Source organism: Carlito syrichta, unplaced genomic scaffold (genome assembly GCF_000164805.1).
Source record: "Carlito syrichta isolate Samal-C Ts95f unplaced genomic scaffold, Tarsius_syrichta-2.0.1 Scaffold124511, whole genome shotgun sequence".
Lineage (NCBI taxonomy): Eukaryota > Metazoa > Chordata > Mammalia > Primates > Tarsiidae > Carlito > Carlito syrichta.
In genome coordinates this window covers 155,409-183,038 of record NW_007068607.1, presented here as the reverse complement: position 1 = coordinate 183,038, position 27,630 = coordinate 155,409, and the positions used below count along the sequence as shown (strand labels likewise).

Here is a 27,630-nt window from a genome sequence, read left to right as displayed (position 1 = left end):
CTACCCAGGCTCCACATTCTTTCCAGTTTACCTTACTGCCTTCTGTTCAACAGAGAATCATAAAATCCAAGAAACCTGTGTGACTTCAATATCAGCCAAGCGTTTTGAGAAGCTCTGAGGTGTGTCTAGTCATCTGCAGAACTCCTGTAGGCATGGTTTTCTTTCAGATTACTTTGTTTTGTCTTTGCTAAGCTTCTTGAATCTATAAATAAATCTGTCACCAGATATGAGGAGTTTGCAGCCATTATTTTTCAAGTATTTTTTTCTGCACCAATCACTTTCTTCTTCCCTTCTGGGACTCAAATGACACAAATGTTAAATCTTTGTGACCTTATTCCACATGTCTCTGATGTTCTGTACATTTCTTTGTCCATCTTTCTTCTCTGTTCTTCACATTGAATAATTTCTATTGATCTGTCTTCTAGCTCACTGATTCTTTCCTCTGTCATCTTTATTCTACTGTTGAACTCATTCACTTAATTTTTTTTTTTTTTTTTTTTTTTTTGAGTCAGAGTCTCACTTTGTTGCCCAGTCTGGAGTACAGTGTTAATTTTTTGTTATATATTTTGTTCTTCAGTTCTAAAATTTTTATTTGGTTCTTTTTCAAAGTTTTTTTTTCTCTGCTGTGAATTTTATCTTTCCATCATTTCAAGTGTGTTGACCTTTACCTCATCGAGAATAGTTATTGTAGCTGCTTTAAAATTTATCTTATAATTTCAACATCTCAGGATTGGCATCTCAGGTGTCTTTTTCCTTCAGAATTGATCACGTTTTCTAAGGTGCTTTGTACGTCAAAATAAAGTATATCATGACAGTTTTTGAATCTTGTGTTGTTTAGATTCTGGATCATATTTAAATCCTATGGAAAGGGATTTTTTTTCCTTTGTTTGCTTCAGTAAGCAATCACCCTGGCTAGATTCAGACCACAAGTTCTATCTCTTTTGTGGGTAAAGACAAGTTCTATCTTTTTTGTGGTTTCCCTGACAGTTCAATCTTTCCTACAGTCTTTTGGATCCTTAGTCCACAGCTGCACACATGCAGTTCCAGGATAAGCCTAGGACTTGCACAGTTTTATATGCAGAATTAGAGAAGTCCTTTTCTCCAAGATCCCTTCTCTCCAAGATCCCCCTCACACTGTCTGGATTGCTAAGGCCTTCCTTCCCAAGTTCTTTAGCAAGAAAAAAATGGGATTTCTTTTGGAGTTTTGACCACCCACACTGCTGTCATCCAGTTCTCCACGGAGGCCACCCTTGGCAAAGTCAGGAGTAATAAAAGAGAAGTAAAAATGAGGATTCTTCCCATATTCTTTAAACCATATGGCCCCCTTTTCCCAGGGATTCCCAGAAATATGGAGATTTTCTTGCCCTTTTAGGAGACATCCCAGGCCACTATCATGTGACTAAGATTTATCCTCAGGTTAAAGCCGTAAAGGAAAGGAAGTGGGGGAATCCTAGAACTCACCATTGTGCAGTCATTTCTGCAGGTTTTAACTTTCCTCCCCAATCCACCAGCTTTGTTTACTTTTCAGTCTTCACTCATTTACTTTTTTACTTTATTCGAAGTTTTTTGTTGTAATCAGCAAGAGATATAGACAGTAGCAAGTGTACTCTATCTTGGCTGCTGTTACTTCTGTTTTACAGATAAGGACACTGAGGTTCAAAGAGTTTCAGTAACTTTCTGGGGTCAAATAACTAGTCATTGGCAGAACTAGCATTAAGATTCTGAATTCTAAATTTTGTCCAGCTACTGTATATTACATTATATCATGTTGTTCTTCCAAAATTTCTTAGCTTCATCAGTTTGAACAATTGGCAAACTATAACAAATTTTGTAGGTTACTTTATTAGTATAAAGAACTGTGTAAGTCAATTTAAATACATTAGAATAATTTAGTAACTACTACACATGATTTCCTGAAAACATCAAGGATGGTCTTGTTCCTAACTTTACATGTATCATCATTTGGAAATGAGATTATAACAAGGAAGTCCAGCTATTTACTTAGAAGAAATCAGTAATAAATGTTCAATTTAGTCAGGTTCATTTTTGCCATCTATTTAAATGGTCATTTTTTTCTTTTACCTACTAGGACAGTGAAATTTACTAAAAACATTTTTGGTATTGGACTATTCTTGTATTTCTGGTTATATTTGGCTATGATATTTTCTTCTAATGTATATCTTAATTTTAGTTTCTATATATTATGTAGACATTTAGTATCCCTGTTAATAATTGTGACTGGGCTGCCATTGTTCTTTTTGTTTTTTAATTTTTTCTTAGGTCTGGGGTAATATTTATTTACTTATTTATTTAATTCATTGTTCTTTTTATGACTACCTTTACCTATAGTATTTTTACTTCTTTTTTAAATTTAAATCGTTACTTCTTCTTTAATTTATTATTATGTAAACTATAAGACCAGCCGCCAACATTTTTCTTCAGTTGATTAGCCAGTTTTTCCATTACCGTTGTGAAATATCTTTTACCAACCTCTTGAAAAGTTAAACTCTTTGATAAACTTGAATTTATTACTGGGTATTCTATTCTGTTGTTATTCTGTTATGTTTTTCTGTCTGTTTCTATACTCGGACCACATTATTTTAATTAGTTTTAACATCTGGGGGGCAAATTCTTCCTCATTTCTAATCTTGGGTGAAAATCTCCTTGGTCTTTAATGGATTTTTCCAACCATGTACATTTTAAATAATTTTTTTGTGCTCCAAAATGTACTTGGAATATTCACTTGAGTTGTGTGAAAAAAACAGATTGACCTCAGAAACAATGACAGTGCATTTTTTACTGTGCTTATTTTCTTATTTAAGGATATATCACTTCTCTTTTATGTGCCTCAGTAAGATTGTGTTCTTTTCTTGAGATCAGTCTCTTATAGTGTTTGTGAACTTCTTTCTCAGCATTTTCAAGTTTTGTTTCCCTTCTGAATCAAATGCTTTTCTGTTACATTTTATAAATTGTTTCTGTTTACTCTAGATCAGTGAACCTATAGTTGATGGACCACGGGCTTCTGTTGAACTATGTGCTTGTCAATAGGTTTTCTATAGGAGAAAGCATATAACTAGCATCCACAGAGGCCTGTAACTCTCTCTCCCTCACTCCCCCAGAAAGGTCAAGAAATATTAGTTTAGAAGAAAACAATAGTTTTTCAATAGGTTTTGTAGATTTATTTTTTATCCTTCCACTTTAAAGAAACATTTTATTAGCCCTAATACTTTTTCCAGTTAATTTTGAAGTCGTTTTTACTTAAGATATTGTAGTATTCATAGTTAATGATCATTTCTATCCTCTTTTTTAATACTTATAGCCATTATATCTTTCTGTGTGTTTTTTTAATGTTGGCTAAAATTTTCAGACTTTAAATCCCAATTGCATTTCACAATTGTATATTTTATCGGATGTTGACATCATAAAGATTTTATCTACTGTGTTAAGAAATAATTCTTCAAATGAAAGTTTATTTTTTAAATGTTTTTGCTGAATTAGTTAGGCTTCATTAAATACTCTTTTTCCATATTAAAAATAATTATATCTTTCTTCTATTTCCTTGACCTCTCAAAGTTTTCCTAATGAAAAACTAATCTTGCATTCCTAGAGTAAACCGCATTTATCATGGTTTGCTATTTTTTATTGTGTTTCTGGATTTGATTTACTATAAGATGGAAGATATTACTTATCAATATTTAATATTGAATATATTCTGTGACTTTATTTTATATGACTTTGGTCAGGTTGGAAGTAAAAGGATTATATGAACTTGGAAAAATGAGTTGGCAATCTTTTTGTATATGCTATAGAATAGCTTAACTAATATAAAAAGTATTTGTTTGTTCAAGGTTTGATAGAACTCAAGGAAAACAAACAAGGCCTGAGTCATTATTCAAGAAGTTCTTTAGCAGTTATCTCAGTTTTTTACATGTTGTGGTTTGAATTATGCTTTCTACTCTTAGAAGTAGTAGACATTACCAGTGTATTGATATTTTAAATGTATCATATACCTTTATAATCTTTCAAATAAAGTATATATTTGGTTATATCCCTATCCTACATTTGTATAAACCTATTTTTTCCTCTTATTTCTTCTATTCAAATTACCTAATGTTTGTTTTTAAATGTATTCATCCATTCTAGTATGTGTATTTTTTAAATTTTATGATTCATTATTTTATTATTTTTATAGTTTGTCTAGTTTTCCAGTGATTTAAAAAGTATAATTTCATTTGCATTCTAATAGCAGTTGTCAATGAGTTTTGTTTGCTTTTTTAATGGCAAGAGTTAGATAATATCTATTGATTCTCCTTATGGAATTTCTTTGTAAGAAATATTTGCATTGTATTTTATAAGCATATTAACAATAATGATCTCAACTTATTCTAAGATTTACTGATTTTATTGAATATGTATGAATACATACATTCTTTCCAGTACTTTAAGTTTTTATTAAAATATATTTAGTTTCTCAGTTTGTTGAGACTTTCTTTAGAAATGGTTTTCCTGAAGGATGTGTGAATGTTAAGCTGTTTAAGTCCCTGCTTATCTGATTTTTTTTCTTCAGTTTGCCTCCAGGTAAATATTTCAATTGAAAATAAAGTTCTTATATTTTCTCCTAAATTTTTAAAAGACAGTGATTCATAGTCAACTTACATGTATTAGAGAAAGGAGGGATGCCAGTGTAATTGGTTTCTTCTACATGGGTAGCCTGTTTTCTTCTCCTGGCTGCTTTTAGAACTTTTTTCTTTATCCTAGATTTTTTTTTTTTTTTGAAATTTTAGCAGAATCTATCTAGATCTGAGTTATTTCATTAATTGTGTATAGTACTTTGTATAGTACTTGAGCCATCCTATCTGAAGACTTAAAATTCTTCAGCTTAAAACATTTTTCGTCTGTTATTTCCTTTATGATAACGTTTCTTCTGTCTGTTCATTAATTCTTAAATATATCTAACATCTCTTTTATATTCTAAGTATAACTTTAAAATCTGTCATTATTTTTTTTCTCTTCAGGAAGAATATTTAAATCAGGTCCTATAATTCACCAGCCCAAGTTGTTTATTTTGTTTTTTGTTTTGTTTTGCAGTAACCCAACTTACTTTTCACTACTTCAATTACAGTTTCAACTGACACATAATATCTTTAATCCTTGGAAATATTTTCCTGTTCTAAATTTTTTCATGTGTGTGTGACCTTGCTATTATTTTTGAGATGGAATGTCTTTAACATAAATATGAATTAGAATTTGTTATGTGTTCCCCTGTTTCTTATATAACTTTATTTCAAAGGGAGATATTTTCTCAGATTTCTAAAATTTCTCCTCTTCTTCCCAACTGCTGAGACTTCCTGAGCTTAGTGACTAAATAGTCAAGTCAACTAGGTTTTTCAGTAAAGGGATTTGGTGTGAGTTCTATTATGGATTATGCATCATCTTTGTTAAAAAAAAAAAAAAGAAGTTAAAATCTCAGGCTAAAAAAATGATAAAAATTATACATAGTTTAACTTTTTTCTCAGACACCCAGCAGTGTTTCCAAAGTAAGGAGAAATTTGAGTTTAAAGGAAGATGGTCAGTTGTAGATGTCCGATCCCTTTGTTAAGAACTTCTCCCTTCATCTACTCCCAGGCTTTATTCTTGTGATCCAAGATCCCAGGATGGTGGATCCTTCGCTCACTCTGACCTCAGCAGCTTCCCACTGAATTCTTCCCACTCAGCAGGAATTCTGAGTTTCTGGCATAAGTATGACCCTTGCCTATTTTCCAACAGTGAAAAAATAGCATCCCTATTACACTAGTTTAGCTATTTCTACAGCAATTTGGAAAGGGAAGCTAGAGTTAAAATGTGTACACCAAGATCACTGTCTTTGACTTGAATTTCACCTTTCTTCCAAATTTTGCAAGATTAAAAACAAAGTATAACAACAAGGATTATTATATCTTATTCAACTCACTGACCTCATTTTACTGCTGAGGAAAATGATTCCCAGAGAGATTGCATTATTTGCTGAAAATCATTTATATACTCTGTGGCAATGCAATTTTTTGTATCTCACAAAATTAAAAATTTTAAATCCAGTGATTTTTCTATTGCATTACATAGCCTCCCAGCATGCACTGCTTCTACATATTATGCTGCTTATCCCTGGAATGTTAAAAGGAAGTCATCACAATATATATGTACATATATCTGCATATGTGTATATCTATATATAATAGATATAATATTATTAGATATATTTAGAAAATCTGTATATAATCTTTTATTAAGGGATTATGATAATCAATAACCTAGAATACTTTTCTCATATATAATCAGTATAACAATAGTACCTAACTAATAGGGTTATTATGAGGATTACCTTATTTTTTATACCATGTATTTTTATAAATGGGAATACTGAGACAGAGAAGGCTCCAGGCCACTCTGATATAAAAGTGTAGAAACCTAAAAGCAGAGCCCCAATGTCTGTGTTCTTAGTTGCTATACTGTAGGATTTCCCACAATTTTACTTTTGTGTAGTTTTACATTTAAAACCAATCTAAACACACATAATTCACCACCCAAACCCTCTTTGATGTCTTCAAGAAAACAGCTTCCCAAAAGCTTGTGGCCTCTACATGTTTCATCTTCATGGCCTTTGAAAACTAGAGCTTGGAAATACTTTTCACAAAGAGATAAAGAGGTAGCATCAGCATTTCACAGATGGGGTTAAGAGGTTAAGTATCTTGCTTATTGCTTAAGGAGGTGGAGAGAAAGCCAAGAACATTTGGCTCCAACTGCTGAGTGGAAACCAAGAGACCACACTTCTTTCTCCCTCTCAGTCAGCCTTTGGTTTGGTTGAGAATGTGGTTTTGCCATTAGTGTCACAGGGGAAAATGACATATTCTGAACACATCACTTGATTCCTGGAGCAGAATGATTATAGGCTGCCGTTACCAAGAGACGTACTTCTAAAAACCTTTTCTAAATTTAAAAATAACGACAGACAGAAAAAGTTTTCAGATATTGAGTGCTTGAAAGAACTTGGACTCATTCTATTTTGAGGTATTGTTCATTTAGCTGTGAGAGGGCTTTTTGGCAAAATTAAGAAAAATGGTAGTGGGTAGCCATTTATTTATTCTCTTGTCCTGTTAATTGAGAGATAACATCATGTGGTCTGAGACCATGGGAAGTTCCTTACCTCTCATTGCCTCCATTTCCTTATCTGGAAAATGGATGTAATGATAGTCCCCACCCCACAGAACTTTTGAAAGGCTTAACAGTGCAGGTGTGTAATAAGAGCTCGTTAACATTAGATGTTGTTACTATCATGACTGTTGTTAGAGGCTTTGATAGACAGCTAAGGGATCGCCTCAAACTCTGCTGGACAAAACCCACCTCAGATCATAGCTTATCCAGCAGTAATTCAGTGAGTGAGTCCCCACCTCTCCCTGGCTCATACCCTTCTCTGAAGTTTTCAACACTTGGCCAGTCTATCCCTGTATAGAGGGATGCAGGTACAAAACACTGTCTCAGCATGAAGCCAAATAAAAATTGTTTCCTTTGTCTAATGGTTCTAGTGAGACTTCTTCCAGATGAGAGCACAAAGGCAGTGTGTCTAGAGGCGGTCTCAGGGCTCCCATGTTGAGTTGCAATGATAGTAAAAAGAACCTACTTGGAGTAATTCAGCACATCTGGGAACCGACTGATTTGTGAGAGTAGTGTGGTCCAGTGCTTCTCAGTTTCTCCTTCTGGAGTACTCCCGTTAGTAGAAGGAAGTATACTCCTGGGGTCCTAAGGTAGAGTTTGAAGTGGCTCATTGAAAACAAGAAGTTTCTTCAGAATTCCTTCATCTCAAAAATGCATGTGCGTTTGTGTTCTATTCCATGATATATCCCATAATTTTATTATATATAATGTTATATAAAAATCATGTTGAGTTCTCAAATTTTATAGTACTATTTATGTTACAGGAAAAACAAAGTTATATGTCTCCTGTGTTTCTACACAGTCTGCTGTTATACAGCAAGTATGAACACCACAGACATAATAGGGAAAATATAGATTTTGGATCAGAACCCAATCTGATTTCCAGTCTGGATTCCACCACTGTGTGCATGTTACTACACTTCTCCAGTTCTGTTTTCTCATATGTAAAATGAAGATAATAGTGTCCACCATATGGAGTTGTTATAAGGCTTTTGTGAATTAATGGCTGGAAAGTGCACAGCAGAGACCCTGACACAACATAGATACCTCCCCTCGCTTACCACTGCTCATGTGGCAAATATAAATGAAGGATAAAATTGACAGAGCATCAAGAAACATTTCTGTCTTCTGGATGAAGACAGCAAGACAAACTTCAGAAGTAGTCAACAGAACCAAAACCAGTAGCATTCTCATACCCAAAGCTAGCCAACCAAAACCAACTACTTTCCTGTGGTCTAACAAAAACCATCCCAATACTGGCCATCATCAGGCAGTTCGACATCTGAAGTAACACTCCGACACTCCCTGTCTATTACCTGACACTTAACTCCTTGGCCACCAGTGTGGTTGACCTGTTTGAGACTTGTATTTAGTGCTGACTATGACAGCCTCTGAATGCCTCCTCATGAGCTCCAGGCTCAGTCTTTGCTACACACCCTCAACCATTTTTAAAAATTATTAAATATTTGAGGTGTAACAAAAGTATAGAAAGAAAGGCTAATGAACACTCATTAGCCACCATCAAGCTTGTAAAATAAAACATTCCCTGTGAATACGTCCCCTTTTTCTTTCCTCGTGAGAGATCATCACTATCTTGAATTTGAGTTTATCATTTTAATGGATGTTGCATATTTGTAAATGCCCATAAACAATTTGTGTATTTTTTCTATTAAACTTTATTTTAAAATGGTCATACTGTATGTATTTTTCTTGAACTTGCTTTTTGTTTTTGAGACTTTTTCTGTATGGATACATATAGTTGTGCATAGTTCATTTTAACTATTACTACTGTTCTATTTCATCATGTTTCCTTGTAATAATGTACTTACAGATTCTCTTGTTCATAGATCATCAGTTTGTTCCTAACTTCTTGCAATTATAAATAAAGCTGCAATTAACGTTCTTATATTTGTCTCCTCTTAAGTGATGAGGTGGACAGAAGCAAGAATTTCTTTAAAATATAAGTCTTCCTTATTTGATTGTACTTTGCTTTATTCCACTTCACAGATGTAATGCAAATTAAAGGTTTATGGCAACCATGAGTCAAGCAAGCCTGCTGGCACTGTTTTTTCAACACCATGTATTCATTTTGTGTTTTCACCTTTTGGTAATTCTCACAATATTTCAAACCTTTTTATTATCATTATATCAGTTATGGTGATCTTTGATGTTACAATTGTAATTGTTTGGGGGTGCCACTAACCACATCTGTATAAAACAGTACACTTAATAAATGTTGTGTGTTCTGCATTCTCCACCAGTCATCCCCCCGCCTTCCTCTCCCTCTCCTCAGGCCTCCCTATTCCCTGAGGCACTACAATATTGAAATTAGGCAAATTAATAACCTCACTATGATCTCTAAGTGTTCAAGTTAAAGAAAGGTTTGCATGTCTCTCCCTATAAATCCAAAGCTAGATATGATTAAACTCAGTGCGGATGGCATGTCAAAAGCAGAGACAGGCTGAAGGCTTGGTCTTTTGTGTCAGTTAGCCAAGGTGTAATGCAAAGGAAATGTCTTGAAGGAAATTATAGGTGCTACTCCAGTGAATACTCAAATGATTTTTTTAAAAGGTGAAATAGCCTTATTGCTAATATAGAGTAAGTTTTGGTGGTCCGAGTATAAGATCCAGTCAGCCACAATATTCCCTTAAGCTGAAGTCAAGTCCAGAGCAAGGTCTTAACTCTCTTAAGTTATTTGAAGGCTACGAGAGGTGAGGAAGATGCAGAAGAAAAGTTTGAAACTAGCAGAGGTTGGTTCATGAGGTTTAATGAAAGAAGCCATCTATAACATGAACATGCAAGCAGCAAATGCTGATGGAGAAGCTACAGCAACTCATTCAGAAGCACTAGCTAAGATCATTGACGAAGGTGGTACCACTAAACAACATATTTTCAACATAGATGAAACAGCCTTCTATTGAAAGAAGATTCCATTTAGGATTTTTATAGCTAGAAAGGAGAAGCTAATGCCTGACCTCAAAGCTCTAAAAAAACAAGCTAACTCTTTTTTTAGAGGATAATGCAGTTGGTGACCTTAAGCGGTCAGTACTCATTTACCATTCTACAAAGCCTAGGGTCCTTAAGAACTATGCTAAGTCTACTGTGCCTGTGTTCTATAAATTGAACAACAAAGTCAGGATGGCAGCATATCTGTTTACATCGTGGTTTACTGAATTTGTTTATATTATTTATATTTTAAAGATGTGGGGTACAATTCAGGATTTACTGAATATTTTAAGTTGAGAACTACTACTTAGAAAAAAATATTTCTTTCAAATTAGTACTGCTCATTGAAAATGTTCCTGGTCACCCATGAGCTCTGGTGGAGATGTATAAGGAGACGAATGTTGTTTTCATGTCTGTTAACACAACATCCATTCTGTAACCCATGGATCGTGGTGCAATTTCAACTTTAAAGTCTTACTGCTTAGGAAATACATTTAATAAGGCTATAGCTGCAATAGATTGTGATTCTTCTGATGGATCTGAGCAATGTAAATTGAAAATCCTCTGAAAAGGATCTACCATCCTAGATGCCACTTAAAACATTCATAATTCACAAGAGGAAGTCAAAATATCAACATTAAAAGGAGTTTGGAAGAAGTTGATTCCAACCCTCATGAATGACTTTGAGGGGTTCAAGTCTTCAGTGGAGGAAGTGACTGTAAATGTATTGGAAATAATAAGAGAACTAGAATTAGAAGCGGAGTCTGAAGATGTGACTGGATTGCTGCAATCTCATAATAAAATTTGAATGGATAAGGAGTTGCTTCTTATGGATGAGCAAAGAAAGTGGTTTCTTGAGATGGAAACTACTCCTGGTAAAGATGTAAACATTGTTGAAATGACAACAAAGGATTTAGAATATTACATAAACTTAGTTGATAAAACAGCATAGGGTTTGAGAAGATTGACTCCAATTTTGAAAGAAGTTCTACTGTGGGTAAAATGCTATCAAACAGCATCACATGCTACAGAGGAGTCATTCATGAAAAGGAGAATTCATCAATGCAGCAAACCTTATTGTTGTTTTATTTTAAGAAATTGCCACAATCACAGCCACCCCAGCCTTCAGCAACCACCATTCTGGTTGGTCAGGGGCCATCAACATCAAGACAAGACCTTCCACCAGCAAAATATTATGACTCACTGATGGCTCAAGTGATCATTAGCATCTTTTAGCAACAAAATATTTTAAATTAAGGTATATACATTATTTTTATACATAATGCTATTGCATGCTTCATAGACTACAGAGTAGTGTAAATGAAACTTTTACATGCCCTGAGACAGCAGAAAAAATTTGTAATACTTTATTATAATATTCACTTTATTGAAGTGTTCTGGAACTGAACCTGCAATATCTCCAAGGTATGCTTGTATATAACCAGGGTTTGAATTGCAGAGTGTGTGAATATTTTGCTTCATTAGGTATTGCTTAATTGTTCTCCAAAGGGGGTTCACCAATTTACGCTCCCACTTGCAATTTAACAGAGTTCTCACTGCCCCAGTCCTCTAATACAATATCTTACTATTATCCCACAATCCTTCTTCTCAAATGGATTATCCCCACTTATGACTTGAGGATTGAATTATCTGTTGTGGATTTAACATACTCCTGCCCACTCCCATCTCCAGTCCATCATTGCTCCAAAGTGTAACATGGAAGTCTTGTCTTTTAAAGGGAACTATAGCCGGGCTCGGTGGCTCAGCCTGTAATCCTGTGCCTTGGGAGACTGAGGTGAGTGGATTGCCTGAGCCCGCGGGTTCAAGACCCACCTGGGCAACTTGGTGAGACCTCATCTCTACAATAAATCAAAAAATTAGCCGGGTGTGGTAGTGCACACCTGTAGTTCCAGCTACTTGGAAGGCTGAGGTGGAAGGATAGCTGGAGCCCAGCAGGTCGAGGCTGCGGTGGCCGTGAGCGGCCACTGCACTTCAGTCTGGGTGACAGAATGAGATTCTAACTCAAAAAAATAAAAAATAAAAAAAATAAAGGGAACTATAGCTACACCAGCCTAAACTAATATACAGATGTGGTTGGATCTTTATATTGCCTGTCATCCTCTTTAGGGCCGTCCACTTTTACCTTCCATCCCAGAAGGTGACACAGGGCTTCCAAGCCTCTGCTGTACAAGACTTGGCAGAGTGCATTCATCTCCTGTCCCTCCAAACAATCATTGTGGTCAGTAACATTGCACTCAAGTATATCATCCTGATCATTATAGATACTCACCAGCACCAGAAAGACCCAGTCTCTACTGAACTTAAAGGCACATGGAACGGGGGGTTCTCATAACAGGAAGTTTAAGTATATTTGGGTACACCTGAATATACAGCCCACATTCCACCACTCTCATCTCCTGCCAAATATTGCTCAGCTACAAAAAAGGGTTAGTGATGTGGAGGGTCTAATAGGGTTTGTTTTCAAAAGCCAAGTGGTGCCATAGGAAACCACATGGTAAAAAACACTGTATAAATGAGCAACCAATGAAAATAAAACTGTGTAAAGAAGAGTTTGGACAAATTCTTCATGTTGTCCTGTGATTAAACCATCACTCTTGTCTTTTTACGGCTTAGGCTACAAGCTTTAGAAATTCCATGATAGTATGCTCCTCTTTGTCAACTTCAGTTACTGTTCTACACTGGATCCTGTATCACATTGTGGGTTATTAGGTGTGGCTTCTCCGGTTCCCAACAGATATCCAGGTTCTGCTTTTGGTCATTCTTTGGTCTCCTAATAAAATCAGTTGCAGTATTCTGAACGTAAAGGACTTGATAGATTTTAGAGTTCCACACCTTCATGTTACATTTGAGAAAACTAAAGTTCAAGTAGGTGCACTGGCATCTCTAGCACATGATACAACTAGATTTCAATCCCGAGTCTATCTTCCTCCAAAGTCACTTCTCTTTTCCATGTACTTTGGTACTGCCGTGGGAAGAATGAGATGACCATGTAAACAATGTCGATGTAAGTTTGGGTGATCTGACTGAGTTCTGGAGCACCCCAACCTTTAGAGTCCTAGAAAAAGGAAAAGCCTACACAGAAATGTGAGAAAAAACAGCTGATAAGGTAAGAAGACAGTATGGTTCAATGGAAATCAACAGAAGAACAAAGTTTTTAAATGAAGAAGAGGTCAACTGTGTCTCATGCTGAAAAACACTGAGAACGATGAAACCAGAGAAGTGACCATTGGATCGGCAACATGAGAGACCTTGCCAGAAGTAGTTTCAGCAGAGTTATGGAAACAAAAGGCAGAGCAAAGTAGGCTAAAGGGTGAAGATTTTCAATTTTGAAATGAGGGGTAAAGACATATTTGCCTCTTTCTCAAAAAAAAAAAAAAAAAAAAAAAAAGGAAAGGTTGCCGGGCATGGTAGTGCGTGCCTGTAGTTCCAGCTACTTGGAAGGCTGATAGGAAGGATCACCGGATCCCAGCAGGTCGAGGCTGCGGTGGCCGGGAGCGGCCACTGCACTCCAGTCTGGGCGACAGAGTGAGACTCCAACTCAAACAAAAAAAAAAAGGAAAGAAAAAAACTCAAACCAAAAAATTTGAGACAAAAGGAGAAAACTCATTGCTGAGAGTGACAAATGATGTAGCATTGTGGAGAAAAGTCAAAAACAGACCTGCAGAAGGAGATACCGAAGAGGAACAAGGCTACAAGTCTGTGTAGGCTTGTAGAACCCTGGAAGGCTCAAAACCTAAAACTATTATACACTGCAAAAGGCAAGGAAGGGCCAGAGGTTTAAAAAAACTGGCATATTGTTTAAAAGTTTATCTAAGAAGCTGTATACTCTCTCCTGCAGCAGTTTGAAAATTATCCCTCCTCTACCTACACCAGAGAAGAGAAGCTTATTCTCTGGCAAACTTCCACAAAAATGGTCACATAGTCAGGGACACCAGGCACAGGAAAATTAGACACCTGCAAATCAAATGTTGCTGCTTCTAGCCTTCCATTTTTTCCAATTTCAGATGAAACCTAAAGAAGGAGTTTGGAAACTACTTCTCTGTAGTAATAAGTCTTTGAGGGAAAAAAAATGTATATACATTGCTATTTGAGTGTCTTCAACATAAAACCTGTTGACAAAAGCATGCACACAAGTCTTTTAGACTCATTTATTCAAGATGAACAGAGAGCCACAGGTCACTAAACATTTGAAGAAGGGCCCCCCCAGGAAAGATAGGGAGGTAAGGAAGCAAGTTTCAAGAAGCTGTGTCATGAAGATAGATACAGACATATAAGTCAACAGCTAAAGGGAGATGCGGGGTAAAAGAGGACTTGTTGTTGTTGTTGTTGTTGTTTTTAAGATGAGAGATACTAGAGTATATTTATATGCTGGTAATCAGAATTCTTCCTGACTTGAGCCAAATACATAGTCACAAACATTTAGAAAAAGGCTTTTAATGTATGTCTGCTTCTGGTTAAGATATAGAGAGATCTAAAAAATCTTCATTTCTATGGTCAACCAGAAAAGCCCAAACAAATAAAATTCATGTTTCCAAGGGGCAAATAGAGACACAGAAAGCACTGAAAAACTGAATTAGAGAGATACAAGGCCTTTATAGCTAAGCAGAGATCTTCAGACGCTTTCATACTTAGGGTTGGAGCCTGGTCTGGGTATGAGCAGTTGGAGGAGTAAGTCTGCCATGGACAGAGACTTTGCAGGAGTGAGGAGAAGTCAGTTGAGACTTAGACAATCATGTATGCCAGAGGGATGCATTCAAATCTGAAATGAAAAAGAAATCTCTCATCCTGACAATTCTCCCGCCTCACCCACACCTCTACATTTTTCCAAGAAAGTAGCAGGGGAGGAGTTGCTGAAAAGAAGAGAGAAATCACATAATCATGTGGATCCTTATTGTACTTGTAGTTTGGAGACCTAGCAGAGTAGAATCCAATGGTCAAGCAGAAATATCTGAAGCTGTACCAAACCCGTCAACTCAACTACCAAAAAGATCACAAGGGCAGGGCAGAAGGCCGGAGTTGGGCTAATAACAGAGAGCATGCTCTAAGTAAAGCTGCAGCCCAGCCCGAGCTCAGGCTAACTCAAGGAGTAATCTCAATGATTTCCCCCTCTCCCTAGTTTACAAAGAATAAAAGTTGTATGCTCTGCAGTGGGCAAAAAAAAAAATAAATCAGTATGATACCAAAGCCTTCACTGCTTTTTTTATATTCAGTGTAAAACATAAAAGATTATGAGACTTGGAAGGAAGCAGGGAAATGTGACTTGTAATAAAGAAAAAAACACAGCAATAGAAGCAAACCACAGATGACTCCATTATTGGAAATAACAAGCAGGAACTTTAAAGCAACTATTATAAATATGTTAAAGAATTTACAGGAAAAGATGAATATAATGGGGAAAGATGTGAGTCATCAGAAATGAAAAAGAAAGCTCAAAGACAGAACCAAGTGAAAACTGTGGAACTGAAAAATATATTTGAAATTTAAATGTATTAGATAGATCAGGTAAAGTGACTCAAATCTGTAATCCAGCACTTTGGGAAGCCAAGGAAGGAGGATAACTTGAGACTAGAAGTTTGAGACCAGCCTGGACAACATAGCAAGACCCCATCTCTACAAAAAATTTGAAAAATTAGCCAGACGTGATGGTATGTACCAGTAATTCCAGCTACTCAAGAGGCTAAGATGAAAGAATCACTTGAACCCAAGAGGTTGTGACTGCAGTTGACCATGATTGGGCCTGCTGCATTCCAGCCTGGGCAACAAAGCAAGATCCTGTTTCGTTTAAAAAAAAAAAAAATTATTAGATGGGTTTAAAAGTAAACTGGACACTGCAGAAAGGGAATTAATGAATTTAAAAACAAGTAAGTACAAATTATCCAGACTGAAAGAAAGAAAAGGAAAAAGATTATGGGTGGAGCGAGAGAATGAACCGGGTCCTATGATTAATAGGATAATACAAAGTGGTCCATACTACTTGATAATGTGTATCTGTATACGATATTCCACACACAGATCCAAGAAGTTCAGTGAACTGCCAGCAGGACAGATACCAACAAAACACCCAAGTATGTCATAGTCAAATTTCAGAAAAGTCTTAAAAGCAGCTGGGGGGTCGGGGGTGGACATATTACAGAGGAACAGCATTGGAAACTTACTTTTCATTAAAAAAAAAGACATGCAATCTGGAAAATAAAAGGCCAATATCCATAAAGAGATAAAAGAGAAAAAAAGTTAACATATAATTACATATTCAGTTAAAATGCCCTTAAAATTAAAGGCAAAATTAAGACATTTTCAGAAAGAAAAAAAATAGGCCTCAGAAAGTCATCACCAGCAAATCTGCACTACAAAAAATAGGTACTAAAGAGCTCTTCAGGTTAATGGAAAATGATACAAAGTATAAACTAGAGCTACAAAAAAAAAAAAAGAAGAGTATCAGAAATGACATATAATTAGGTACAGGACTTTTAAATTTGTTTTTTAATTTTATAAAAGAAAACTGACTATTTAAAATAGAAGTAACACTATTTTGGAGTTTATTACAAATAGAGAAATAAAGTATATAGCAATAATAAAGCAAAGGATGGGAAGGAATTATGTGGAAGTATAATATTAAAGGGATTTTCCATTATGAGAAGTGACACAATATTAACTTGTGGTACTTTGTGATAAAATAAGTATTCATATTGTAAGTCATAGAGCAACTGCTAAAAAAAAAAAGAAGACATATAGCATTGTTTTTAAAAAACCAATAGATGATATTACATAAAAGACCAAAGCCTACCTGATCAATGCAAATGAGTGTAGGAAAGGAGAATCAAAGACAGAAGTGTCAATTAGAAAGAAAATAGCAAGACTATAAGATGATAGACTTAAACCCAACCATGTCAGTACTTACATCAAATATAAGGTGAACTAAAGATTCTAATTTAAAGGCAGAGAATATCACAGTGGCTAAAGAAACATGATTCAATATATCACTAATCTTGCTGCATAGAAATCCTAGATATTAATAGCTTGAAATAATTTATGTTGGTTTCACCAGGACTTATTTATGCAGCTGCATTTATCTGTAGGATTCACTGGGGATTGGGCTCAGCTGGGAAATATAATACATCTGGGACAGTTGAAGATATCTCTCTCTCTCTCTCTCTCTCTTTCTTTCTCTCTCTCTCAATATGATCTTTATTCTCAAGGAAGCTAGAACACCAGGTTTCCTCTCCTGGTGGCTGCAACATTCCAAGGAGGCATGTACACGTGCTAATAGAACCTGGCTTTTTTCATGTTTACTGATGTCTCATTGGCTAGAGAGGACTATACAAGGGCAAGAATACCAGGGGCTTGGGGGATGATCTCTGGGGCCATTAATATAGCAATCTACCACACACAATTAAATGTGGTTTACCAGAGACACACTTCAAATATAAACGTAGTGATAAGTTAAAAGTAAAAGGATGAAAAAAGATATACTGTGTAAAGACTAATTATAAGAAGTTGGAATGGCTATATTAATATTAGACAAAGTAGATGTCTAAATAAAAAGTACTTACTAGAGATAAAATGTAATCAAAGAAAAGCCACATGTCAAAGACACGGGTCAAAGAAAAATCACAAGGAAAATTAGAAAATGTTTCCAACTCAATAATAAAAACTTAACATATCAACATTTGTGGGGTGCAGCTAATGTAATGCTTAGAGGTAAATGTATAACTTTACTTTTTTTCCTTAGGAAAAAAATTTTGAAAAGATTTACAAGCAGCAATTAGCTTCTGTATTTTATTAAGCTAAAAAGGAAAGGTTTATTAAACTCAACGTTAGTAGGAAAAAAAATAAAATTGAAAATAGACAAATAATAAAGGAAGATAAAAAATAGAGAAAAATCACAAAGCTCAGAGGTGAGTATTTTAAAATTATAAATTGTTAAACTAATACAAATGTTGACTTTTTTTAAAGAAGAGAAAATACAACTTATATGCAATATCAGAAAAGGGACTATTACGGCAGATCCTACAGATGTTAAAAGATAATTAAGAAATATTATAAACAATTTTATAGAAATAAATTTAACCATTATAAAGGAAACAACAAATATCTGGACAAGTGATTATGTATAAATTGTGTCTTACCAAAAACTACATGGAAAAAGAGTATGGTTCAGCATGCATCTTGATATCACTAATCCTGTTGGCCTATCCATACTGTAAAAGTCCCAAAGAGGCTATGATTTATGTACATTACAAACAAATGATTACAGTTGGTTGTGGAACTTCATGACTCCAAAAGTAACAGCAAAATGTCTTTAATTAGTCTGTGTTCTTCTGTTCACTTGGTTGTTTTTTGTAGTCAACAACTGGAGCCATAGGGCCAACTGGAAACATTGCAAGAGTCTCGTTGGTGGTAATAAATAATGATGGGTGTTTAGTATATAAGTTGAGACTCCAAAGCCAACAACTGCAAGGCATTTGAGAAAAGTCCAATTTCACAGAAGCTCTTTTACAAGGAGACTAGGAAGTTGAAAATGCAAAGCTGATGTTGGGTTATTTTTGGGTGGTGGCAGAAGCTGTTTTATAGAGCAAAAATACAGTAGTTTTTTTGTTTTGTTTTTTACTGCATAAACTTAAGGGGAATGTCGTAGTGGGAACATCAGTAGAATACTTGGGATAAAGTCTTGTTGATGTGCTTATTGGCATACTACATGTGTTCCTCCTTTAATGTTTTCATCAGCACATGTTATCAAAATGTCACAACACAACCAGAATCCCAGAAAGTAATCCTTATAAAAAAGCAGAAAAATTTCCCAGATAACAGAAAGTTCAGAAGACACTATGACTGCATTTTTCCACCTACTACCCCTACAAACCAACGTGGCAATGAATGAATGATGGATAAATGCACTCAAACAGGAATCATTCATTCAACAGTCACCTATTCGACAGTCAGCCCATCATTTAGTGTAGTGGGGGTTGCCAAAGGCATGCAAGATATGTGGCCTGAGAGCCCTTGACTTCTAAGTAGGAACACTAGCAGACATGTGAAGCCACTAAGGAAAAAGAAGTTCTTTAATAGCAGCCTCTTGTTGTAGCATTCCCAACCTCTCTCATTCCCAGGGAGGTAACATTTCACTTGGTAATAACCAAGTCCTCAGAGGGGTTCTTATCCTTTAAAAGATCTTTCTCCCAATTTTCTTCAGTTTCTAAGAGAACATAAAGAATAGACCCTTATTAATAATTCTGTTGTCCCAGAATTAAAGCAGACCCACAATTCTCTTAAAATCGACTGTTCTGTTTGCTTAGATGTTGTGGGTGCTTCGAGAAGGACGTGGGGAGGCAGGGCCATGCGTTACCTGATCTTTTGAGAAGTGAGGGCAATATACCAGTCTATCAGGGAGGTTGTGATCACCGCTTGCGATTAGTGAGTTTGTATCTTACCAGACAGAAAGCATCAAAGGCAAAGACATTTTTCCAAAACAGCCTGTGCTTGTTCTGGTCCAAAAAAGCATAGAAAGCTCAAGAAAATACTTACATATGAAAAAAGAAAATAAGCTGACAAAAAATGTTCTAGTTCTCAGACTTTATTTGGCAGGAAAAAAAATACAGTGACACCAAACAAACCTGTCTATACCCCCAATATGCCGTCTTATTTTAAACCTACCTTTTAAATCTCCAGTCTTTACACAATATTCCACTTTTAGTGGTACCAAAATGTCTCAGATGTTGCTAGTCTATAACCAAAGAATAAGGTCATTTTTGCCTGTATTGCTCATTCTTCTCTCACTAATTGTCAGAAATTAGCCTCCTGCCCCATGGAGCCCCCCACCCCATAGAGCCCCCCAGCTATTATGAATGGTTCCATGGTGCCACCTCTGTGTGCTCAAGAACAGACCTCAGTTTTCCTATTCTAGCCTCCTCCTCATGTCACCTTGCCACTGCCTCTGCTCCTAGGACCCTCATGAAAAACTGCTGACCCACAGGGCAAAGGTGCCCTCTACCTGGTGACTGCTAATGCCACACACTGCCTCCAACATGGCGATGGCTGGAGACACTGCTCTCATCTTTTTCCCTCCTTCTAATGCCCGGGACATATGCCCTTATTCATTATCCGACAACAGAGTTGAAATCAAATTATGCCTTGTGATGGTATTTATTGAAATATTGGAGGTAATGTTAGAAGTACAACACAGAGAATGATTTTTAACCACTCCACAGCCCCAGATCTGTCCTAGGACCTGTTACCAGTCAGCTCTTCCTTGACCTCCCTCCACATGGCCAAAGGAAGTTCATCCTTGCTCCAAAGTTGACCTCGTCCCAGGATGATTATCAGTGAAGCCATCCACTCCCTCCACTCACCTCTTCAATAAATATTCATTGAATGTCTGTTATGTTCCAGGCCCTGTAGGGAGACATGGATGATATGGTGGGAACCAAAACAGACACAGCCCAGTCCTCATGGAGTTTAAGTCTAGATCTGAAACAAACATGCCAAATCTAAACAAATAATTATATAATCAAAAGTTGTTTAATGTTATTCGTTATAAAAAATGTCCTAAGTGCTATGAAGCCAAAATTGTGGGATGCCAGGGCAAAGTCTAACAGAAGGAGAGAGTCCAGATTGGGAGTCAAATAAAGCCAATCTGAACAACTAACATTTAACTTGGGACTGAAGGTGAGTAAGAATTCTCCCAGTGAATAGCTGGTCAAATAGCATTTCCAGGCAGCAGTGATTGCCAATAGAAGGCCTGGGAAGACTAGTTTGGCTATGGTGAAATGGAGGCAGAGTAATGTGTGATGAGACTGGACAAGAAGGCAGGAGCCATCCATGTAGGCACTGGAAGTCTATGGCAAGGATTTGGGATGTTATCTCAAGTATAACGGACTGCTGTTAAAGGGTGTCGAACCAGGGAGTGAATGGCATAATTTGATATTGAACATTTTACAGCCATATGGAGAAAGAGTGAAAGAGGGGATAAGAGAGAAGTTAGAAGATAGCTGGTGACTGTACCGGTGGCCTAAGCAAGAGAGGATGGTGGCTCAGATGATGATGTTGGCAGAAGAGATAGAGAAGTGGTTCATTTTGAGATGGGTTTGGAGTGGAACAGACATAATTTGATGATGGAATATGTGGGGGAGCACAAGGAGAGAGGAGAGTCAGGGTAGTGATCAAGGAGGGCTTCCACTTTCTGACTTGGGTGAGCTGGGCATGTGGTCTGATATCTGGGCACTGATAAGACAATCAGACGATTGTCACTACTGGTTCCCAACATCTGAGTTACTTGGTATTAAATATTCAACCTAAGAAGCATCAGTAGCCCAGGGACAGGCTCAGGCTAATCCCTTTTCAGTTTGTCTTTATTTTGTTTTACTTTTTTGTAGATTAGAAAATATAGTTTATTTTAAAGTAAATTAGAGAGAGAGAGAGAAGTGTTTATTTTATTTTATTATTTCATTTCATTTCATTTTAACTTATTTTAGAGACAGGGTCTCACTCTGTTGCCCAGGCAGTGCAGTGGCACAATCATAACTCACTGCAATCTCAAACTCCTGGGCTCAAATAATCCTCCCGCTTCAGCTTCCCAAGTAGCAGGGACTACTAGTGCATGCTACCACACCTGACTAATTTTTTTTTTACTGTTCTGTAGAGATGGGGTTTGGCTATGTTGCCCAGGCTGGTCTTGATTCCTGGCCTCAAGTGATCCTCCCACCTCAGACTCCCAAAAGCGCTGGGATTTCAAGTGTGAGCCACTGTACCCAGCTAGTTTGTCTTTTAAATGTTTATTTATTTATTTGTTTGTTTGCTTTTATTTTAAAAATTTAATTTTTTATTTTAAAGATATAGGGAACAATTCGGTACTAGACAGATAAGTTTGAGCCTCCCTTTGGTTCCCACTTTACCAGGTTTGAGATCAAGTACCCTTATGGATGTTATATGCCTCTCCCCCTGGCAGTGTCCTGCTTCTGCCAATCTCTTTCCTCCAGTTTTACGATAAATTTTCAGGGTTCATTTATGAGTGATAACATGTGATGCTCAGTTCTTTGTTTCTGTGAGAGAACACTGAGTATCATAGACTCTAAATCCATCCAAGTTGCTGTGAAGCCCATACTTTTGTCCTTCTTTATGACTGCGTAACATTCCATCATGTATATGTATCACAGCCTAGCAATCCAGCCTCACCCGTGGCCTCCCCCATTTTACCAGTTTTAACAAAATATTGTTTTTTTTCTTTAAAATTTCTACCCAAGCAATTACTAGGGTAAATATAGGAGAAATACAGAGGGAGAAAGAAAGAGTTAACTAGTTTATCATACTGATTAAAAGCAGGGCCTCTAGGATTAAATTCCAACTCTATCACTTGCTAGTGGAGGGGCCTTAGGCAAGTTCTATAACCTCTGTGACTCAGTTTCCTTATTTGTGAAATGTAGGTAACAGTTGTATCTACCCCCCCAAAATTGCCATAAGCTTAAGTGGATCAATTAAAGTCCATGTATTTAAAACAGAGGCTGGCACACCACAAGTATCCCCAGATGGCATTAGGTATTGCCATTTCTTTTTATGGAAGCAAACTTCCCATTTCTCCAGCACTGTGAGATCTCAGGAGATTGCTTTGCAGAATGGAATGCTATTTTATAGTCAGATAGATTTGATGTCAAGTCTCCACTTTCCTACTCAATCTCTCTGAGTCCTAGTTTTCTCACATGTAATATGAAGACAGTAATACCCACCTTGACTGGTTATTGTGAGGATGAAATCAGAAAGACCTGAGCAGTGTCTTATAAGTGGTGAATGCTCAGTAAATGTTAGGATTTTCTCCCCTCCTCAAAAGGAGTTTCCTTTCCTAATTTAAAGAGAGCATCTCCATCCTTTGTCACCAAGGAGACTCCAGTGGGAGAAAGGTGATTTCTTACAATTTACGACTAAGGTTATAGGGCTTCTCCTGCCCTCTCTCCCTGACATTATACTTTCTTGCCCTTTGGGGCACAGTATGGAGCTGTTTAAAAGACAGCAACATGAATGTGGACATCTTACATTCCAGAGGGAATGGTCCACAGAGATTCTGTTTGGCCTTCATGACATTCACATTTCCTACTGCTAGTCAGAATCTTTCCCAAGGCCATATTCCACTTCCTCTTCCTGCCCCTACTGTCACCTCAAACAGCTAGTGTAAGAAAACACAGGCACCAGCCCACAGAAAACATTCCTGGTTGTCCTGGAAAGCGAAGGTTCCTTGAGCTTCTGTTTTCAACACTGACAGCAAGGTTTCCTTTGGCACAGCCATGCGGATGGCAGTTAGCTCCGGACGCCTCCTCCTCCCACCTGTGTCCTCGTGGTGGCCTTCCCTGGACTCTTGGTCTTGCCCCTTTCGGGCTCACATGAGCCATTTGCATCCTTGACTGAACTGTTATGTGTCACTTGAGTAACAGTTGCGTTTTAAGACTCATTTCCAATGTGAGATGAAAACGCTGTCCCTCTTAAGGGAAAGGAAATCTTTTGGGAGCTGAGAGTCTTGCAGAAGGGTCCTTTCCTTCAGTCTTTGAAAGCTCACTCATCCTATGCTATGACTGATACTGGAAGGACAATGGCATATAAAGACATTCCCTTTGATAGGGCATAGACGGACTAGAGACTAGTGTCCAGAGACAAGAAGAAGATGTGCACATGACTGTCAACAGCAAGGTAAAAAAATGTTCCTGTAAGACTAACAGGATATCTTTGGATTTCAGGGAACAGATCCGTCAAGGCCTAGAAGAACTCCAGAAAGTTCTGCCGGGAGGAGACACTTACATGCATGAAGGATTTGAAAGGGTAATTGTTAAAGTTTTAATTCCAAATATAAATTATGATATTTAAATATTAAAATAAAATATTTTATCATGCTGTTAGGCTTATACTTAAATTTGTATATGGTATTGAACATCTATGTCAGTGTAAACATACATTCTTGACCACCTGAAACTGTATATTATCAAATCCATTTGACATATTGAGATATTTATTCCCACCCCGCATTTTTCACTATTATAATAATTACTGCCATGTTTTCCCATGTCTTTTTGTACTTGTGTATTATTCTATACCATGGCTTCATTTTTTAACTTTTAGATTTTTCCCACATCTGAAGTTGATATGATTATTGAGAATGATATGTAGAATTCAACTCCACTTATTCAATAACTTATATCTTTTTCACAATTTGAAATTTCTGTTTGAACATATTCTAGTCCCCGTATACTCACAAAAGTACATTAAGTATTTATTGATAGGGGATTGGATTAATAGCAGAACTCTAAAAGGTTAAAAAATATTCCTAAGTATATTTTTATATACAATCATCAGTGATACCTTTTCCCATTATATTTAAAACTGGTTCTTGTTGGTATGGAAGAAAGCTGTTGATCCTGATGTTTTATGATCTTCATGTTTGCTACCCTTGCTTTCTAGTAGTTTTTTAGTTAATTCTTAAATTTTCTAGCTGTATCATCATCCCAGACACATAATGTCAATTCTGCTCCTTTATCCAATTGTATTGATAAGCATTTCAGAACAATAGTAAATAACACTGATTATGAAAAATACATATCAACATAGAAGTAGCTGATGAAATAAGGCACATGTATTAAGGAGGCTGAAGAACACCCAATGGCAAGAAAGTTCAAATTTTTTTTTTCTCATAAGCTTTACTTGGACAATTCTATTGTCCAAGTAAAAACTAAAGAAATTAAATTCCTTCCTCTTTCCCTAACACTGATGAATGGTTTGTTAGCCAATGTTTGGCTAGCAGTCATGAATCATGCCACACACAAGTCGCTGCCATCTCCAAAGTGACTTTTGTTGGATGTCAATTTCAATGGTTGACACAGAATTTTAGTGACTTGAACTTTAAGGAAAACAAATGCTAAGCTATGAGAAATAAGACATTCAATCCATGTTCACAACTACAGTCATCTGTCACTTAATGATAGGGGTATGTTCTCAGAAATGCCTTGTTGGGCAATCTTGTCATTGTGCAAACATCCTGGAGTGTACTTACACAAAACTAGGTGGTATAACCTACCCCATACCTATGCTATATGGTCTACCATATTGCTCCTAGGCTAGAAACACTTACAGCATGTTACTGTACTGAATATTGTAAGCAGTTGTAACACAATGTATTTGTGTTTCTAAACTTATCTAAGCATGAAATAGGTAATGCATTGTACTATGATGTTACCACAGCAATATCATCAACAGGTGACAGGAATTTTTCAGCTCCATTATAATCTTAGGGCACCATGGATGTATATGTAGACTATGTAGCACATGACTGCATATCACTAAATGTGAGAGTAACTTTACATGGATATCATCCATTGATACTTGAGTGAAGCCTGGGTACATTACATAAAGAATCAGGATTGGAACTTGGCTGCATATCCAATGCCACAGCCCACTGCCCACTATGATATTTGTAGTGGCAAATAGTGATTATATGTCTAATGGCTTGTTCATATGTTTTTCAGGCCAGTGAGCAGATTTATTATGAAAACAGTCAAGGTAAGACTATAGTATGGATTACCATGTTGAATTATTTAACTTTTTGTGTGTTTGTTTCTGAAAAAGTGTTTCAATTGTTTCATGTTTCAAAAGACATGTATGATATTATCTGTAATTCCTGGACACACACTTCATCACAAAGAAGAAATGCATAGAAAAATGGCATGTACAGGGTCAAATTCCACTGTTCTATTGATGCCAAAAAAAGTTACCTAAAAATAATCAAGATCCTATTAAGGCCACAGTCTTTAATTCCCATGAACAATTTTGCATGTTGAATTTATTAAGTTAGTAAATACTTGAATAAGTTAGCAAAGTCTTGGATTTTTATGTCAAATTTAATTTTCTTGTCCTTCTCTAAGTTCCAAGCCTCTTCATTACTGTGATTGGATGCGATATTAAGATCAAGATACCAGTTTGGTTTAAACTTTTCTTCATTTAAATAAAAACATGAATAAAATATACTTAGTACTGAGTGGCTAGCACATAAAAATTATTACTGTTATTTTAGCGATTATTATTTCAGTGTCTTTCATGGATATCATTTCTTTATCTTCATGGACAGCATTTCTTTATTGCAGGTAAATCTCTTAAAAGAAATTCAATATTATGGTGGGGATTTCCCACCCAGGTCTATAGAGGTGTCCACTTTCTGTTTCATTCAAAACTGCAACAAAAAGAACAGACCCAGTATCAATACCAAATCTTACTAATATAAATCAACCATGAGCATTGAAGCTAAAAGCCTAAAAATCACTGAAAGAATTCTAGTAGGTTTGACCAGCTGCAATAATTCTTCCAGCCAACTTTATAAGTCATGACAACTATTAACTTTTTGCCAAACTGTCTTCAAGGAGTGATGTATGTGGTCACTTACAGCAGGTGACAAGGATCAATGAACAGCCCAGACCAGATTTTGCTCTCAGGCATGGGTGACAGTTGCATGGAGTGTTAATAAAAAAATAACCACACTTAACTCACCAGAGTTACTCCCAGCTGTTGGTTCAGTAACCACTTCACCAGATTTGGTCATTTTTTGAAATGAGGCTGAGAAACCCAGAAGCAAAACCTATTTCTCCTAGACTCTGTCCCCATGGAAGTTTCTTTTCATGCTGGAGCTACTTTGGGACCAAAAAGTTTGTGATTCTCACAATATTGACTTCAGGTTGTTGAGCTTATAAGAGATCAAATCTGGGCTGAAAGGGGGGTTTCCCTGAGTGGAGCAGGGTGGACTGAGCCGGTCTGTGTTGTGTTAAACAGGATACAGGACAGCTAGCGTCATCATTGCTTTGACTGATGGAGAACTCCACGAAGACCTCTTTTTCTATTCAGAGAGGGAGGTAAGCGGCAGCATGGCCTGATTCTAAACACATACATGGAAACAGGGCTTCTTCTTTCTGAAATGGGTTGTACTCTCTCTACTCAGGCAAAATGATAAATGTTTTTTATAAAACCCCTGAATGAAATAGTGCTTCATATGTGGATATAATAATAATTCATTTTTAAAGTGAATTTTCATGTCTTATACATGGTAGATGTTTTTTCTCTTTCAGAAGGTTTGCATATTACTATTTTAAGGGATAAAAAATATCTGTCATGTCTTTATTGAAGGCCTTATGTTTCTCTAGCAGTTTTGAAATATTGTATATAACACTTTTGAATAAAAAGTGGTATCATTTTTCCTCCATTTTTCACTTATATTTTCTACTTAAACAAAAGGAGAAAGAATTACTTGAAATATGTAACAGCAAATATTGTCAGACTATATTAATCATTGTGATTCTCACAAGAACCAAAGTTGAACAGAATTGGTAGCAAAGTTAATTGTAATCTCTCCTTTAATATTTTTTTCTTTTACTTTGTGTTCTGAAAAAAATATTCCTAAGGCAAAAAAAAATATTCTCTAAATGAATACTGTAGTTTGTCTAAAGAGACTTAGAAAGCAAG

The 27,630-nt window shown here is 36.3% G+C and overlaps 1 protein-coding gene across 1 annotated transcript in view; it reads left to right on the top strand.

The window, feature by feature from the left end:
* Window positions 1–27,630, top strand: part of ANTXR1 (anthrax toxin receptor 1) — a 169,232-nt gene that overhangs the window by 16,689 nt on the left and 124,913 nt on the right. Inside the window, exons 4-6 of the mRNA XM_021707778.1 lie at window positions 23,871–23,952; window positions 25,650–25,683; window positions 26,944–27,023. Of these exons, the coding sequence (XP_021563453.1) occupies window positions 23,871–23,952; window positions 25,650–25,683; window positions 26,944–27,023 (196 nt within the window). The remainder of the gene's footprint in view (window positions 1–23,870; window positions 23,953–25,649; window positions 25,684–26,943; window positions 27,024–27,630) is intronic.